Source organism: Podarcis melisellensis (genome assembly GCF_964234715.1).
Source record: "Podarcis melisellensis genome assembly, chromosome: 8".
Taxonomy (NCBI): Eukaryota; Metazoa; Chordata; class Lepidosauria; order Squamata; family Lacertidae; genus Podarcis; species Podarcis melisellensis.
The window spans coordinates 62,348,280-62,363,193 of record NC_138540.1 but is presented as its reverse complement, the minus strand read 5'-3'; the positions used below and the strand labels follow the sequence as shown (position 1 = coordinate 62,363,193).

At 45.0% G+C, this 14,914-nt stretch overlaps 1 protein-coding gene across 3 annotated transcripts; it reads left to right on the top strand.

Annotated features, from left to right (window-relative positions):
• Positions 1-1,299: 1,299 nt before the first annotated feature.
• On the top strand, positions 1,300-13,556 carry TEKT2 (tektin 2). Of its 3 annotated transcripts, XM_081921502.1 has the most exons (11): positions 1,300-1,610; positions 1,766-1,824; positions 3,667-3,835; positions 4,335-4,460; positions 5,129-5,334; positions 6,579-6,722; positions 7,872-7,986; positions 9,821-9,928; positions 10,935-11,078; positions 11,542-11,621; positions 13,059-13,556. In XM_081921502.1, the coding sequence occupies exons 3-11, from the start codon at positions 3,680-3,682 to the stop codon at positions 13,270-13,272; spliced, it is 1,293 nt and encodes a 430-aa protein (XP_081777628.1). In that variant the 5' UTR covers positions 1,300-1,610; positions 1,766-1,824; positions 3,667-3,679; the 3' UTR covers positions 13,273-13,556. The 3 variants fall into 3 exon arrangements, with proteins under 3 accessions (XP_081777628.1, XP_081777627.1, XP_081777626.1); XM_081921501.1 differs by lacking the exon at positions 1,766-1,824 and having other exon boundaries at positions 1,301-1,610; positions 3,668-3,835; XM_081921500.1 differs by lacking the exons at positions 1,300-1,610; positions 1,766-1,824 and adding an exon at positions 2,377-2,556 and having other exon boundaries at positions 3,668-3,835.
• The last annotated feature ends 1,358 nt before the right edge of the window (positions 13,557-14,914 follow it).

Below are 14,914 nucleotides of genomic sequence, written 5' to 3'. Positions count from 1 at the left end.
AGCCTACTCCATCGCCACAGCACATCCATTACTGGCGGAGAAGCACTGTCGCTATCAGTGCCAATTTGAGGTAAGGTCACATCAATTCTGGGCAAGTTCTCATCCAAAATGGACATTTATCTTGCCTGTTAACTTGGTGGAGGCAGCAGGGCAGGCAGGGTGCCTACAGGGGTGTCACCGGGAGTGTGTGTGTGTGTTCTACCTTCTGAAGCTGTGGTCTTGCCCTGCCTAATAGCTGGGCCAGCTCTGAGTCGCAGTGTGAAAGGCATATGTGACTCTTGAGGCTCTATCAGCTCCCTGCAATGTTGGGCTGAATATCTGTACCAATACTGAATCCTTGGGTGTATGGGGTGTTAGGGGAGGGGGAGTATGACTTTTGGTGGGGGACACATGCTCTTTCTTTGGTAGTTATCCACCTTTGGTCTGCACCCTGCACTCAGCGCTCACCTGTGGTTCCTAGAAGTTGTTAGCATGCGATAGTCTAGGTGAGGGCAAACTGATGGGTCTCTAACCCTTGGTGAGATACTTTCCCTGCATGCAAAGACAGGCTCTGGCAGATTGAGCAGACAAGACCAAGAGTGGGTCCAACAGTCAAGAAAGCAATTTTTGTTTGTGCTGTAGAGGGAAGTGAGGGACAGATGGGGCTCGTCAACCTGGGAAGGGAGCCCACCTAGGAGAAGGAATACTCTTATCCTAAACCTCCACTGCCTTGCTAGAGATCTCCAGGTGAAGAAAAAGCTAAGGAGTAAACCCTACACAAATCTAGAGTGGAGTCCCTAAGACGGTTGGATGGTACTATGTACACCTCCTTCCAGTGAATCTTGACCACATCAGTGAGCCCAAGAAGAGGGGTTTGCCATCTGGGCAGCCTGGGACTCCATACCCACTGCCCAGGCTTGAGCCCTGGGGAGGTCAGTTCAGTGCTGCTAAAACAGCAGTTTGACTTCACCTCTGGAGGTGCACTCCATTGTCTTTCCAGGCAGATGGATGTTCAAGATCCTCTTTGGCAACCCATTTAGAAAAGCCTAATTTAATAAGATTCTTTCTTTTGGTAGAAGATGATTTCACTGTTGGAATATAGGACTTATGAAAGATATATAGGCCTCACTTATAAAAAAAAACCTATACCCTCTTTACTAGCCCTGCAGAAGATGAACACATTTTTTGTGTGGGGGGGATGCTATCTAGGTGTATTCCATTGATCTTGAAAACACATATGCAGAATTAAACCAAGCCAGCAGGGCAATCCACCAGATATGCTTAGGGAGGCATTTATTGCCCTGAGACCCTCTGAAATCCACTGCTCCTTGTTGTAACCTCTGAGTTGGATGGGCAGGGTGAGAGTAGCCCAACCTGCTCTTCTGTGATCGAATGAGTTTCACCAGCCCTTTGAAGCCTTTTCTTTTTCAGATCTCCAGGTTGCCATGGCTTCCCCCTCCCCCTCCCCCTTTGTAAACACTTGCAGGGGGATTCTATCTGATTGGCTTCTGTTGAGAATGGCTGCCTGGCAACAGGCACAAAGCGTGCTTAGCAACCAGGCTGATAACACAGAAGAGCAGTTGTAGGAAGCGGAGGCGAGAGGAGGACTGCCCGCCTGGAGAAGAGGAGTGGTGAGTTGATGATGGAAGGGTAGAGACAGTTGTTGTTGGGGATCTCTCTTTTTCTTTTTATGCAAGTCAAAATTGTGTTCCGCATCCACTTTGTCAACCCTCTGTTCCACCTCCCACTTCTGTCTTAAGTAATTTCGTTCAAAATCTTTCCACAGCTTTTCCTACTGAACCTGCAGCTTTTCTACTGGGCAGAGTACCCTCCTTTTCTCCTACCATTAACAACAATTCATTAGGCTAGCCTGATACATTTTGGCAAAACAAAATGCCACTACCACCACCTCCTCCTCCCTCACGGGCCCTACAAAAACATCTGCATGTTGCTGTCTAACAAAGTGTGTGATTTTTTACATTGAAAAAAATTAACTTTATTTTTGAAAATAGAACAGGGTGGGACAAGAAACCTCATCAGCTCCTATTAACATTAACAGGGAGGGATAAGCAGGCTGCTAGTAAGCTGTTGCAGAATACACACCAATCTCAGGCAGGAGGAGCAGAAGGCATAGTTCTTTAGAGCAGAGAGAGTTCGGAGAGGTTTTACTTTTTCTTCATTCTCCCTGGATTTTAATACCCTGGCCCACCTCACCTGAAGCAGCCTATCAACTGTCTTCTGTGACCTGCCCAGTGGAATAGACCAGAACAAAGCTTTGCAGGTGGGTGGGGCCACCCACCTGTCAGTCACCTGACATCATAATGACACCAGGTATTTGACACCTGTGAAAGTTACAGCAACCTTCTCTGAATATATGCTATCAGCACCTATCGGCTAGAGTTACAAGGAACCCCTTTGTAATCTCTGTGGAGGTGAAAATGTTCCCCTCTGCAGAAGAAGCAGTTTGGACATAATTTTTGCTGCTCACACTTGGTTCAGATTAGTGTAGAGGTTTTATTGGACGAGGACTGGGGAACTATGGGTTCCAATCCATACTCAGCTCTGGATTGTCATAGGGTAAAAGTGGGCTTGGTTTTCTTGCTGTCTTGCTCCAATCTACCTCACAGGGCTGTTGTTAGGATAAAAGGGATCGGATAACAGAATGTATGCCATCATGAGCAGCATTGAGGAACGGGCAGGAATAGAAATAGAGCATGCGCTAGGCAGCAAAACAAGGAGGGTTATTGACTCAGTGGGTCACAAATTTTACAGCAAGGGTAGAGAGCATGTGGCTTTCCAGATGTTGTGCTTCAATTCCCATAACACACAACCAGATGGCCAAGGTCAGGGATGATGGAAGATGTAGTCCAACAACGTCTGAAGGACAATAGACTTCCCAACCCCCTTTGTACAGGTTTATTCAATGTACATAATAGTGACAACTGAAAAGAGGTAGATGGAAAGAGGGTCAGCCAATATGGCAGGGGAGTATACTGCAACTCTGCAACATTTTAAAATTTGAAAGCAAGGATGTGTGTTTTCCAGGAATTTTTGCATCAGCTGCCCTAAATGGATAGACAACTGATTTTGCTCTTTTGAATTTTGTTTGACTTTGTTTTAGTAAATAAAAATAAACAGATGAGAAGTGTCCCCAACCCCTGTACTCCACCCCCAATAACCAAAGGTATTTCAGTGGAGACATTGGAAGTCATTTGCTCTGACTCTCTCCAGTTTGCTGCTTTTTCCTCTAGCTCACATCACTACTAAAACTCAACTTTCACCTCTGGCTTTTCCCTTCTAACTCCCATGCGGGTTGGGGAAGGTGATTCTATCCACCCATTTGCCATCTCCCACAGAGCCCCTTCCTTTGCTCTCCTTAGTGGCCCATCACCAAGGCTGTCACCTCACTAGGAGGCTAGCCTGACTATTCCAAGAGTTAGAAGGCTTGATTATTTTTTTTGTAGTATTTTCTATTTTTTATGCAAGCAACTTAGATTTTGTTTATTAAGCAGTCTGTAAATTTTGTTAAGTAAAATAAAAGTCATCGTCACCCCCCCAAAAAAACAATTTGCTTGTAATTCAGAAAAACAAAGTGTAATGCATAGCAGAGTGCTATGTGTTGAGCAAGTATGTTGGCCCCTGAGTCCAGGATCTCTGAATGTGTCACCTTCATTTTTGTCTTTCCTAGAATGTTGCTGCCATGGCTACTCTGAGTGTGAAGCCCGGCCAGAGGTTCACACTTCCAGACTGGCGCACCCACTTTGACCTCATTGCAACCAATGCTGAGCGACAGCGCTTGGCATCCCACCAGATCAGGCAGGAGGGCCGGGTCCTTCGCAATGAAACAAATAACCAGGTGGGCAAGTATTTGAGCTTCTTTTCTGTGTTTCCAAACAAAAACAAACGAACTAAAATGATAATTTGGGGTCCAAAATCTGGAGGTCGTGGTGGGATGGGGAGAGGAGAGCATGGGATCATTGCTGAATAGGCAGAACAGAAATACAAATTGAGAAATTATGAGGAACCAAAATTGGCAGATTGGTTCATCCTGAATTGTAACTGAAATTTAATCATTTGAGGGTTTTTATTGTGTGTGTGTGTTTGTGTGTGTGTGTTGTTGTTGTTGTTGTTTTTTGAGAAAGTAGAGTGAAGGAAGCTTCAGCCTTTCCTCACAAAACCAAGGAAAGTTTGTTCTCAAATAATTTCCACACTAGCATGTCTGTGTGAAATGTACATGTCTAAAGAATGGGCCAGGAACTTGTCAAGATAAGGAAGGGCATGGTAAGAACCTATAAGAACCATGCTGCTGATGCCCTGAAAGTGGGGTTTGAAACCATTGCCTCTCTCCTCTCCAGACAAAATGGGATGAATATGACAACCGTACACGCCTTCTTGAGCGGATCGAAGTCGTCAATCGAGCGAAGGAAACTCTGGACAAATGCCTCACGGACATCGACACGGAAATCTATGCCTTGACTCAAGTATGTAGTGCAGACTTACTCATTTATGATGTTCCTAAACTGAATTTCACCAGGAGAGTCCAGGATAGTGTGCAGAAGTGTGAAAACAATTCACACAACGTATTGTTAGGTGCACCCCAGTCTCTTGGGGTGGGAGGTCTCAGGGGGTCCCAGCACATGCCTTGGATCTGGCTTCCTTGGAATGAAGGTCATCGGAGGCCACTGGCATTTCTGTGGCATGTAAGGATTATTTATGCTTTTATCCAGGTTGAGTGTGCGTGCATGTGCACTTACCGATTCACTGTTAAAAGCGTGTTCATGGAAGACAATCTTACAATGCTACAAGTGATCGCCGAATAAGAAAGAATTGCGCAATGAAGGGCAAAGGTCATGCAACTCAATTTTGGTGTGCTGAGAAAGTGGTTTGGGTGGTTCTGTGCAGTAGCTGGCATGTAGCCAATGTTTTCTGTGATGCTATAGATGGAATGAAATTCAGTGACCTCTTTGAGATGAAAGCTGAGCAACCCAGCTTTCATCTCCCTGTGTCAGAACATGCTTGGCCCATCTGCAAAGCATTCCCATTGGAAACCTGATTGGTTAGCAAACCTATGTCACGTGACAAGATGCCCACAGAGGGAGTTGGGAAGGTGAGGTCAACCCCTTATCTTATTTTTGCTTCTTCCCTTCAGATGAAGGAGGAGGCAGAGCGTGCCCTGCAGGCTAAGAACTTGCAACTGGATGTGGCCATTGAAAATCTCACTCTGCGGGAAAGTCGCCGAGACATCGATGTGGTGAAGGATCCTGTCGAGGAAGAGCTGCACAAAGAGGTGGAGGTGATTGATGCTACTACGAAAGATCTTCAGCAGAAAGTGAGCGAGGCCTTTGAGCAGCTCTGGTGAGTCAAAAGACTTGGTGGTCAAGTACAACATATTGGTATTGTGTCTGAGGCATCAAACTGAGTTAAATGCAATGTGGGATGCCAGAGGAGGTGCAAAACACTTGTCTTAATGGTGCCGAATGACACATAGCCAGCCTTTGGATAGGAAGGGCTTGTAGGGTGCGCATTGGGGCAGGGTTGTGGGGGCCAGGGAGGGAGGCAGGTGTGGGGTGTGATGGGAAAAGGCAGTGAGGGGCCATTTCTGGCATAGCATAGCAATACTTAGATGTTTGTAGCAACAGTGCATTTCAAATTTCCACCACATTTGAGCATCACATACATTCTTTCAGTAATAATTGCACCAACCTTGTAAGGCATGCCATACTTCATTTATTTACTTACTTTGGCTGCAATCCTAACTCCACTTAACTGAGAGTAAGCCCCATTAAATTCACGTAAGATTTACTTCTGAGTTGGCTTGGTTGGGATTGTGCTGCCAGTTAATATCCTGCCTTTTGAAAAGTATTCTAGGGTTATATATTATAAAAGCAATACTAATACAATAGGGGGACACTTTTTAAGAATCACTGAAACAGTATTATCTCTAGTAACCAAAATCATAAATTTACTGGCTGGTGTTAGAATTTAACTGGACATTTGACAACTCAGGCTCCCACATTCCAACAGATTTTCAGTGTACCTTGTAGAACACCTTTTATATCTTTGCTACTATTTGGTCAATTAAAAAAACAAACAAACTGAAACGCCACCTAGTATTACATACCCAAGAGAAAGGCCATTGCATTGTTTATAACTTATTTTATTTGGCAGAGAAAGAAATGGGATAATCAAAGCCCCCCAATTACTTGGGGGCTCATTCCCCATCATATTCAGCTCCCCTTTAGCATCTGATTGTCTTGTTTACACAATCCTAGATTTAAAGTGATTTGGGGGGATTGTAATTGCTCTGTTTTTCTTAAAAGAAGTTCTAGCAGTGATACAAGGACTTTGTGTTGTAGGCAAAATATACAGCTACACTTGTATATGGTGTGTGCTGCGTTCAGCATTAATGGCACCATCATGTGAGAATATATTCTGCTACAGACGGGAGACTTTTTTGACTGCCAACAATTTATGGGAGTTTTAATTGCTGATTGCTAAACAAAATGAAAGGGGAATAAATCTGAAGAATTCCAACTGAATATTCTCTTACATCCCTTCATGTCTGCCCTTTGCCTCCCCCCCCCACTTTTAATTCATAGCTTGTTGCAGGAAGCCCGCCAACAGCTGAACTTTGCCCATCGAGGGAAAACGGAAGCCGTGGAGATTGACCGGACCTGTGTTTCCCTCAATATCAACTCTCCAAATATCTCCTATAAAGTCAATCCTACCCGAGTGCCGATTGGGTAAGGTTGTGTCCAAAAGATCTTGAGTTCCACCTTCATCTCAGGGCCAGCCCTCCTGTTAGACAGAATGTGGCAACTGAGGTGCCCCTTCCCGAGTGCCCTGACTGTACCTTTCTGTTGGAGGCCCAGAGCAGGGTGTGGCATGACAACTGGAGGCCTATGCAAAGCCCTCGTTATGACTGCAACTTCTTGAAATTGTCCCTCTCTGACAAAAGAGGCTTTTGTTTTTCTGCCTTTTTCACAGGGTGCTTTATAATTTCCTCACACTTTTGGTAAGCTTGGAATTAGGTCTCATCCTTGTGAGGTAACTGTGGGTTGTGGTGGGACGTGTTTTTCTTCCCATTAAACATCTCTCCTGCCCTCTGCAGCCTCCCCAGTTGCTTGGGCCTTCTCCCAAAGGCGGAGTTAACATCATGTCTTCCCCTCAGCTTTGATTGAAGTGTAGGAAACTGGTGAAAGTAGTTACCAAGCACCTGCAAACAATGCGTTCACCGATATTGTTTAAAAAGTGCTTCCTTTTGTCTTCTTAAAAAGTACGTCATTCTACCTTTAATCTTTCTGTAATGATTTCCTTAAAAGTAGTCTCATTTTTTAAAAACAACAAGCAGCGCCCAGGAGGGGCAGCAGCCCTACCTTCTGTACTTAGAGGAAAGCCCAGCCAAGGACTTCATGAGGCTTTCAGGAAGGACAGATATGCAGGTGTGTGTGGGGGGGGGTGCTGCAGAGTGCAAACTGCTGGAGAGAAGATTTGTAGAATGAAGAGAAGGGCACTCAGTCACTCAAACAGTCGCTTGCCCACCTCAGAATTAAGGGAAGTACATCAAAAGCCCATGTGTTTCGCTGAATTTTGTATCCCCTTCAGTATTTTCCCCAGTGTCATTTCTTTCCTCATTAATTGATGGAGAATGGTCAGGAAAAAAATGCAGAAGAAATATTTGGCACACTGCTAGCTTAGTGTGCTTTTATTAAGTGCACTGCATGGGTGGGTGAGTGAGTTAAACTTCATTTCTACAGTATGCTCTTTTCTGACCATTGGCTTCCAAAGCTGCAGATATATAGTTTAAAAATATGCAAGGGAATACAGGGAGAAAGTGTGTGTGAAAAACTGATCCTAACAACCAGGCCATCTTTTCCTTCTGCCTATTGTAGAACTCTCACTCCAGAGGAATGGGATCAGATCACTCAATACAACAAGGATCGAGCAGAGGCAGAAATGAAAGCAGCCTCAGATCTGCGAGAAGCCATGGCCCTCACCATTGCCCAGGTAAACCACATGGCTTCCTGTTGGCTCCTAGGAAGGCTCTTGATGGAGAAGATACATTACTGTATGTTATAGAGCAGCCTTTGCCAACCTGGTGCTTTGTAGGTATTTTGGACTGCAATTCCCATCGGTCCTAAGAAGTACCACACCTCCCACCTGATGGGAGTTACAGTATAGTCCAAAGCATTTTGAGGGCTTCAGGTTGCAAAGCATTTTGCAGGGCTTCAGGCTGTGAGTAGATCCATAATTAAGGTGACTTGTTTTCAAAGTAATTTACTGAATGTCTGATCTGGATCTACTGGAAGATCTTTTAGTGCAAAGCTTTCCGGCGCTTAATGATTTATCAATGGCAGCAACTAGATGGATCCCTGCAGCCTAATATTATACTGCTGAAATGAAACTTTTTTGCTCAGGATCACCAACCTTTACTGGATAATAATAATAATAATAATAATAATAATAATAATAATAATAATAAAATTAATAATAAATTTTATTTATAACCCGCCCTCCCCAGCCAAAGCCGGGCTCAGGGCGGCTAACAACAATAAAACAGTACAACAGTACAACACAACACTCTAAAATCATTCATTATAAAATTAATTCAAAACAAACCACTGGCAACCATTGGGCCAGAGCTCCGCGAAGATTGCCGAAGGAGGGAGTCAGGCTGTGCCCTGGCCAAAGGCCTGGTGGAACAGCTCTGTCTTGCAGGCCCTGCGGAAAGATGTCAAGTCCCGCAGGGCCCTAGTCTCTTGTGACAGTCTGTTCCACTAGATCGGAGCCACATCCGAAGAAGCCCTGGCTCTAGTTGAGGCCAGCCTAACCTCTCTGTGGCCTGGAACCTTCAAGATGTTTTTATTTGAAGACCATAAGTTTCTCTGTGGGACATACCAGGAGAGGCGGTCCCGTAGGTACGAGGGTCCTAGGCCGTATAGGGCTTTAAAGGTTAAAACCAGCACCTTAAACCTGATCCTGTACTCCACCGGGAGCCAGTGCAGCTGGTGTAGCACCGGGTGAATGTGATCTTGCAGCGAGGGCCCTGTAAGGAGTCTCGCTGCAGCATTCTGCACCCGCTGGAGTTTCTGGGACAGTCTCAAGGGCAGCCCCACGTAGAGCGAGTTACAATAATCCAGTCTGGAGGTGACCGTCGCGTGGATCACAGTGGCTAGGTCAGGGCGAGAGAGGCGAGAGAGGATGCAGTAGAAGGAGGAGGAAAGAGGCAAGGGCTATTTAATTAAAGGCTGATTATTCCAACAGCCGACCCCCTCCCTCTCCTCTCTCACTCATCCCCTTCCCCAAATCTGCTCCAGAGGGTTGGGGAAACCCTGGAACAGATGTGGGGGGCTCGTGGGGGGGGGAGCAGGAGGGAAAGTTCCACTGTGCAAGTAGTAGTCCTTGTGCTAATGGAACAACTTTGCTAGATGCAACTGGGGATTTTATATATATATATATTTTAGAATTAAAAGTGGTTTGAAAGAGGAATCGTTGTTTGTGGCATATATACTTGTTCAACTTTTTTTCCTTTCCAAAACCCACTGTGCCCATCTACATTTCAAAATCCTGTAAAATCTGTTTGGTCAACAGCGAAGTCAGTATACATCATTGCAAAGTGATGGCTCTCTCAATCTATGTGCAGTTATTAAAGTATGGTATCATAGTGGCCTAACATTTTATATGTGATTCCATGGGTGTAGCCAGGATTTTTGTTAGTAGGGGCCAGAGGGGGGCAGAACCTCAGTTAGCTATCTATTTTTATTGCCTTTTATTGATTTAGGAGGGCAGCTGCCCCTCCCTGCCCCCCTCTGGCTATGCACATGTGTGTTTCCTATTCTAGACTGAGAACGAACTAGAAGCTCAGCGCGTGGCCACAGAATTTGCCTTCCGGAAGAGGCTCCATGAAGTGGAGCAAGCCCTTGATGAGCTGAGGTGGCAAGAGAAGAATGTAAGTCTTTGGCTGGCATTGGAGACCTGCCCTGCATATATTTTTTTTAATGACACATATAGAATGTCTGTTCTGAGTGCAGAGTCTCCCTCGGATCTGAAGGGTTTATGCTAAGGTTCTTTCTCAATTCAGAGTGTTATCATCTGCAGTCTTGGAGGGGATTTCTCCTTTTTTTCCAGTGCCTGAAGGAGGGGTAGGGAGCCTTTTTTTCATGACCTACTTTAGACCCTTCAACATTTCTCTGATGAAAATAGGGACATCCTATTTCATCATCATCATTTTATTATTTATACCCTGCCCATTTGACAGGGTTGCCCCAGCCACTCTGGGCAGCTTCCAACATTCATAAAAACATGTTAAAACATTAAACATTAAAAAAGCTTCTCTGTACAGGGCTGTCTTCAGATGGTTCTTTACTAGCTGCTTCTGTAAGTCCCTCACTGTGACACTTGGTTGATAAAACCCAAAACTCTCCCAAATTTGTCTGTGACACATTTTCTCTTAAAAATAGTATTCCATTCCATTCCATCTCATCCCATTTCATTTAGTTTCTGACTGTTTCTGCAGGTCCCCTTTTGGAAGGCAGCCTTGAGAACCGCAATCATTGCCACACTCACTTTCATACTTGGGTCACACCCACTTTGCCACGTGGCCGTCAGAGAGCTGGCTATGTGTCAGTGTGGCCCTTTCCCCAAGAAAGATGAGCCTTAGTTAAGTTGAGCAGGACAGCTTACTCTATTATATTAACCCTTTCATGCATTAATTAGACTTAAGTATTTTGTTTGTTTGTTTGTTTGTTTGTTGATTGAATTAATATACTACCCTATACCTGGATGTCTCAGGGCAGTTATCCCACAACCTGGAGATACTACTGGGGACTAAACCTGGGACTTCCTGCATGCAAAGCTCTGCCATTGCATGTGCCCCTCCTGTATGGCCCACCTCACAGACAGAGGTGGCAACCACTTCTAAGCCTCTCTCCCCATGGTGTCTTTGCTTTTTTCAGACCCTAGAAGAAATAGCAGAAATGGAAGAGGACATCAGGCGCCTGGAGGATGACATCCGGGCAAAGGTGGTGAATCTGAAACTGGCTCATACCCGTCTGGAGACCCGGACTTACCGCTCCAACACAGAGCTTTGCCGTGACCAGGTACAGCAAACCTCTAGGTCTGTAAGCTTAGAATTGTGGGCAGACAGGAGTGACAGCTGGCCTTGTGCACCAGAGGCAAGGCAAGGCAGAGAGAAGGCATTAAGCACATTTTAAAGGCTGCTTGCAGAAGGCTTTAACTGCTCCACTCCACTGCCTATTCACGTGGGATGTGTGTGTGTGTGATTCCTTTTGCTTGCTACTGTGTAATGTATTTTTCTGTTTTTATATTGTAAACTGCTTGTTATCCTCAGTTGAAGGGTGGTATAGAACTACTACTACTACTACTACTATTACTAATAGTGATAGCCTTGCAGTTTCTTGGGCTTTTTTGTATAAGCCGGACCATAACAGTAATATTAGGGGGAGCTGACAGTTTAACCCAGGAGTAATCACCTTTTCTTGGCAAAGCTACCATTTGCGACGTATTGAAGCTTGACGTCCCTCTCTCGTCCTTGGCTTTCAGGCTCAGCATGGATTGACAGATGAGGTGCATCAGCTGGAAGGCACCATTGCTTGTCTGAATCAGAAGCTGGCACAGTTACAGTATGTACCTCCCTAAAAACAAAAACAAAATTCAACAGAGAAAGGGAATAGGCTGTTTTTAAGTAAGCATCAGTTGCAAGTTGTGGCCTTGGGTCAGCATATGCTGCCTAGGTTGCAGGAGGCCAGGGCTGTTCACTAGGATCACCTAGATATATGAGTGAAAACAGAACATGGGAAGCTGACTTTATACAGGCTAGGAGCATAATCCCCAAATCTTTTGTGATGCAGCACCAATGTGTCTTTCACACTGCAGCATTATAAGAAAGGCTGGTAATGATTAGGTCAAAATAGTGGGCTCTGTGCATGATCCTTAGGTGATAGATGCAAGATGGCACCTCCTGGATTCCAGTGCCTGGGATGACTTGCTAATATCTGGTCCCAGTAGGAAGTCCACAATAATAAATCCAAGACATAGTGTATATTTTATAATACATAAGCTTAGAAGTCAGAAACATTTCCCCTGTTCTTTTGCACCAGGGGTGGCTAATCTGTTGCCCTCCAGATGTTCTGGTACTCTAGCTCCCATCAGCTCCAGCCAGCATATCCAGTGGTTGGGGATGATGGAAACTGCACTCCAAGAGCTTTTGCTTGGCTGGACCATGCTCCTGAACTCTCATAATGCCTCTTGCTTGGTTGGATAGATGGAGTATGTAGTAACTAGCCTACCATGATACACAGGCAAAATTTACATTTGTGGCTCCCTCACATTTGCTTCTCATCCCATCCACTACTCTCGCATGTGGCCCTTGGAAGGTTGCTCAGAAGGGAATGTGGCCCTTAGGCTGAAAACGGTTCCTTACACAATTTACAGGGAGGCCCTGCCATGGGGAGAGAGATCCTTGTTCCTCCAAGATAATCTGCCATCGTAGGCGTAACTTGTACCCAGCGCTGGATTTATGTATAAGCTAAACAAGCTATAGCTTAGGGCCCCACTCTCTTGGGGGCCCCAAAAAAATTTAAAGGAAAAAAAACCTGGATGTACATTTCCAAAATATAAGATAAAAAACAAATAGAATAAAACCTACATACAGCAACAGTGTTTTGTGTTGTGTAGGCTCCTGTGATGTAAGTAATGGGCCCCGCCTGCTAGCCTCCTCCCTAAAATATCACTGGTTTGCTCATTTCTATATATAGGGTGCCTACATTCAACACAAAAAACAGCGACAATTTGTTGTTGACAAAGAAGAGCTGGACATATAAAGGGCCCCATTACCTTCAGTAGCTTAGGGCCTCATCAAACCTAAATCTGGCCCTGCTTGTACCTGATAGAAAAATGATTAATGAGACCCTTGCAATGGAAAATCAGTGTTACCCCACCCCCAGTGCCATAGCTGAAATTCAGTTGCCACCAACCACACCAAAGGATAAGGACGTGCTTTGATTTAAAGGCAAATGGAGGCAACCCCCTGTTTAATTTACCTTGGCTTCTTTCCTCAGGGATGCTCTGGATGCTCTCTACAAACACCTGGACCGTATCCAGGCAAACATCGCCTACAAATTGAACTCCCTGACGCTGGATAACAAGTGCATGGATGTCAGGCGGAAGCTGACAATCCCGGCTGAAAAATTTGTGCCTGAGGTGGACACCTTCAACCGAACCACCAATCGCACTCTTTCACCCCTCAAGTGCCGACAGCTGGAACTGGCTTAGAATAATGGCATGAGATGTATAATCCCTTGAGTAATACTGAAGAAGGAATTGGCTTGGGAAGTGAGTGACACAGTCCCTGCCCCCCGCCCAGTGACTTGCTTCCATGCCAAGCGCAGATGACATCTGTCTCATGTTAAGAGTGACATGACTTTCCTTCTCCCTTTTGACCCATTTCTGTTCTCAAAGGTTGTATAAAACTTCCCCTTGTTTACAGCTTTGGTATTTCAAGAAAGTGTGATAACCAATAAATCTGTCCCCAGCGACAGTATTTCTGACACGTCAAATACTTTCATGCTTTGCTTTTTGCATCTCTTTAAATTTGGCGGGGAACCAAAGTTCTATGTTTTAAATCAGGCATAGGCAAACTTGGCCCTTCAGATGTCTTGGGACTACAACTCCCATCAACCTTAGCTAACAGGACCTAGTGGTCAGGGATGATGGGAATTGTAGTCTCAAAACATCTGGAGGGCTGAGTTTGCCTATGCCTGGTTTAAATACAACAGATAACAGAGTCACTTATATCTCAAAATTAATAATTCCGGCCCATTGCAGGGCCTTTACGTTAGCCCGACCAAACGTTTCCCCCTCAGCTTTTGACAAGGACAGAAATTTAAACATCCCCAGAAATGATAAGACATTGTGGATGTTCTTTGAATATGCCGGACACTGTAGGTAAAGGTAAAGGGACCCCTGACCATTAGGTCCAGTCATGGATGACTCTGGGGTTGCGGCGCTCATCTCGCTTTATTGGCTGAGGGAGCCGGTGTACAGCTTCTGGGTCATGTGGCCAGCATGACTAAGCCGCTTCTGGTGAACCAGAGCAGCACACAGAAAGGCTGTTTGCCTTCCCACCAGAGCATTATCTATTTACCTGCTTGTACTTTGACGTGCTTTTGAACTGCTAGGTAGGCAGGAGCAGGGACCAAGCAACAGGAGTGCAGCCTGTCACGGGGATTCAAACCTTCTGATCAGCAAGCCCTAGGCTCTGTGGTTTAAGACATTGTGGATGTTCTTTGAATGTGCCGGACACTGTAGAACATATCCTTTTCTACTAACCAGCTATGCAAACGCGTGCTATCCCCTTTTTTGGGTAGTGTAACATCATGGCAAAATGAAAATATCGGATTCTATCTGAAATGAACCCGGAAGTAACTGCAAGGGTGGCTGAGTTTTAGCGGGAAGAAATCCCAATGAAAATCCTCATTATATATTTTACATGGCTGTTTATTTGTATATATTTAAAATTTTTATATATGGTTGTTTTATGATGGCCTATACTTGTAACGCCTAATAAAGGTTTGGTGAAGTACGTTTGGGGAATCTCAGGCCAGGGATCAAATGCAGTGCTCAAGGCAACTCTGTGTGGCCCTTGAAACTCTGCCATGACCACACTCCTCACTGACACATGATGTGTAAAATGTTTTGGCATAGCTGGAACTCTAATAATGCCCCTTACTTGTTAGGACTGAGGACAGCAAGGCATGTGTGAGTGTATGTAGAAACTAGACTCCTCTATACAGTGGTACCTCGGGTTACATATGCTTCAGGTTACATACGCTTCAGGTTACAGACTCTGCTAACCCAGAAATAGTACCTCGGGTTAAGAACTTTGCTTCAGGATGAGAACACAAATCGTGCTCCG

Excerpts from the sequence above, each read along its gene's own strand:
- TEKT2 (XM_081921500.1), top strand. The coding sequence starts at position 2,518 with ATGGGTTCCAATCCATACTCAGCTCTGGATTGTCATAGG. Across the intron at positions 2,557-3,667 it reads CAGCTCTGGATTGTCATAGG|AATGTTGCTGCCATGGCTAC; the intron begins GTAAAAGTGGGC and ends TGTCTTTCCTAG. Across the intron at positions 5,335-6,578 it reads GAGGCCTTTGAGCAGCTCTG|CTTGTTGCAGGAAGCCCGCC; the intron begins GTGAGTCAAAAG and ends TTTAATTCATAG.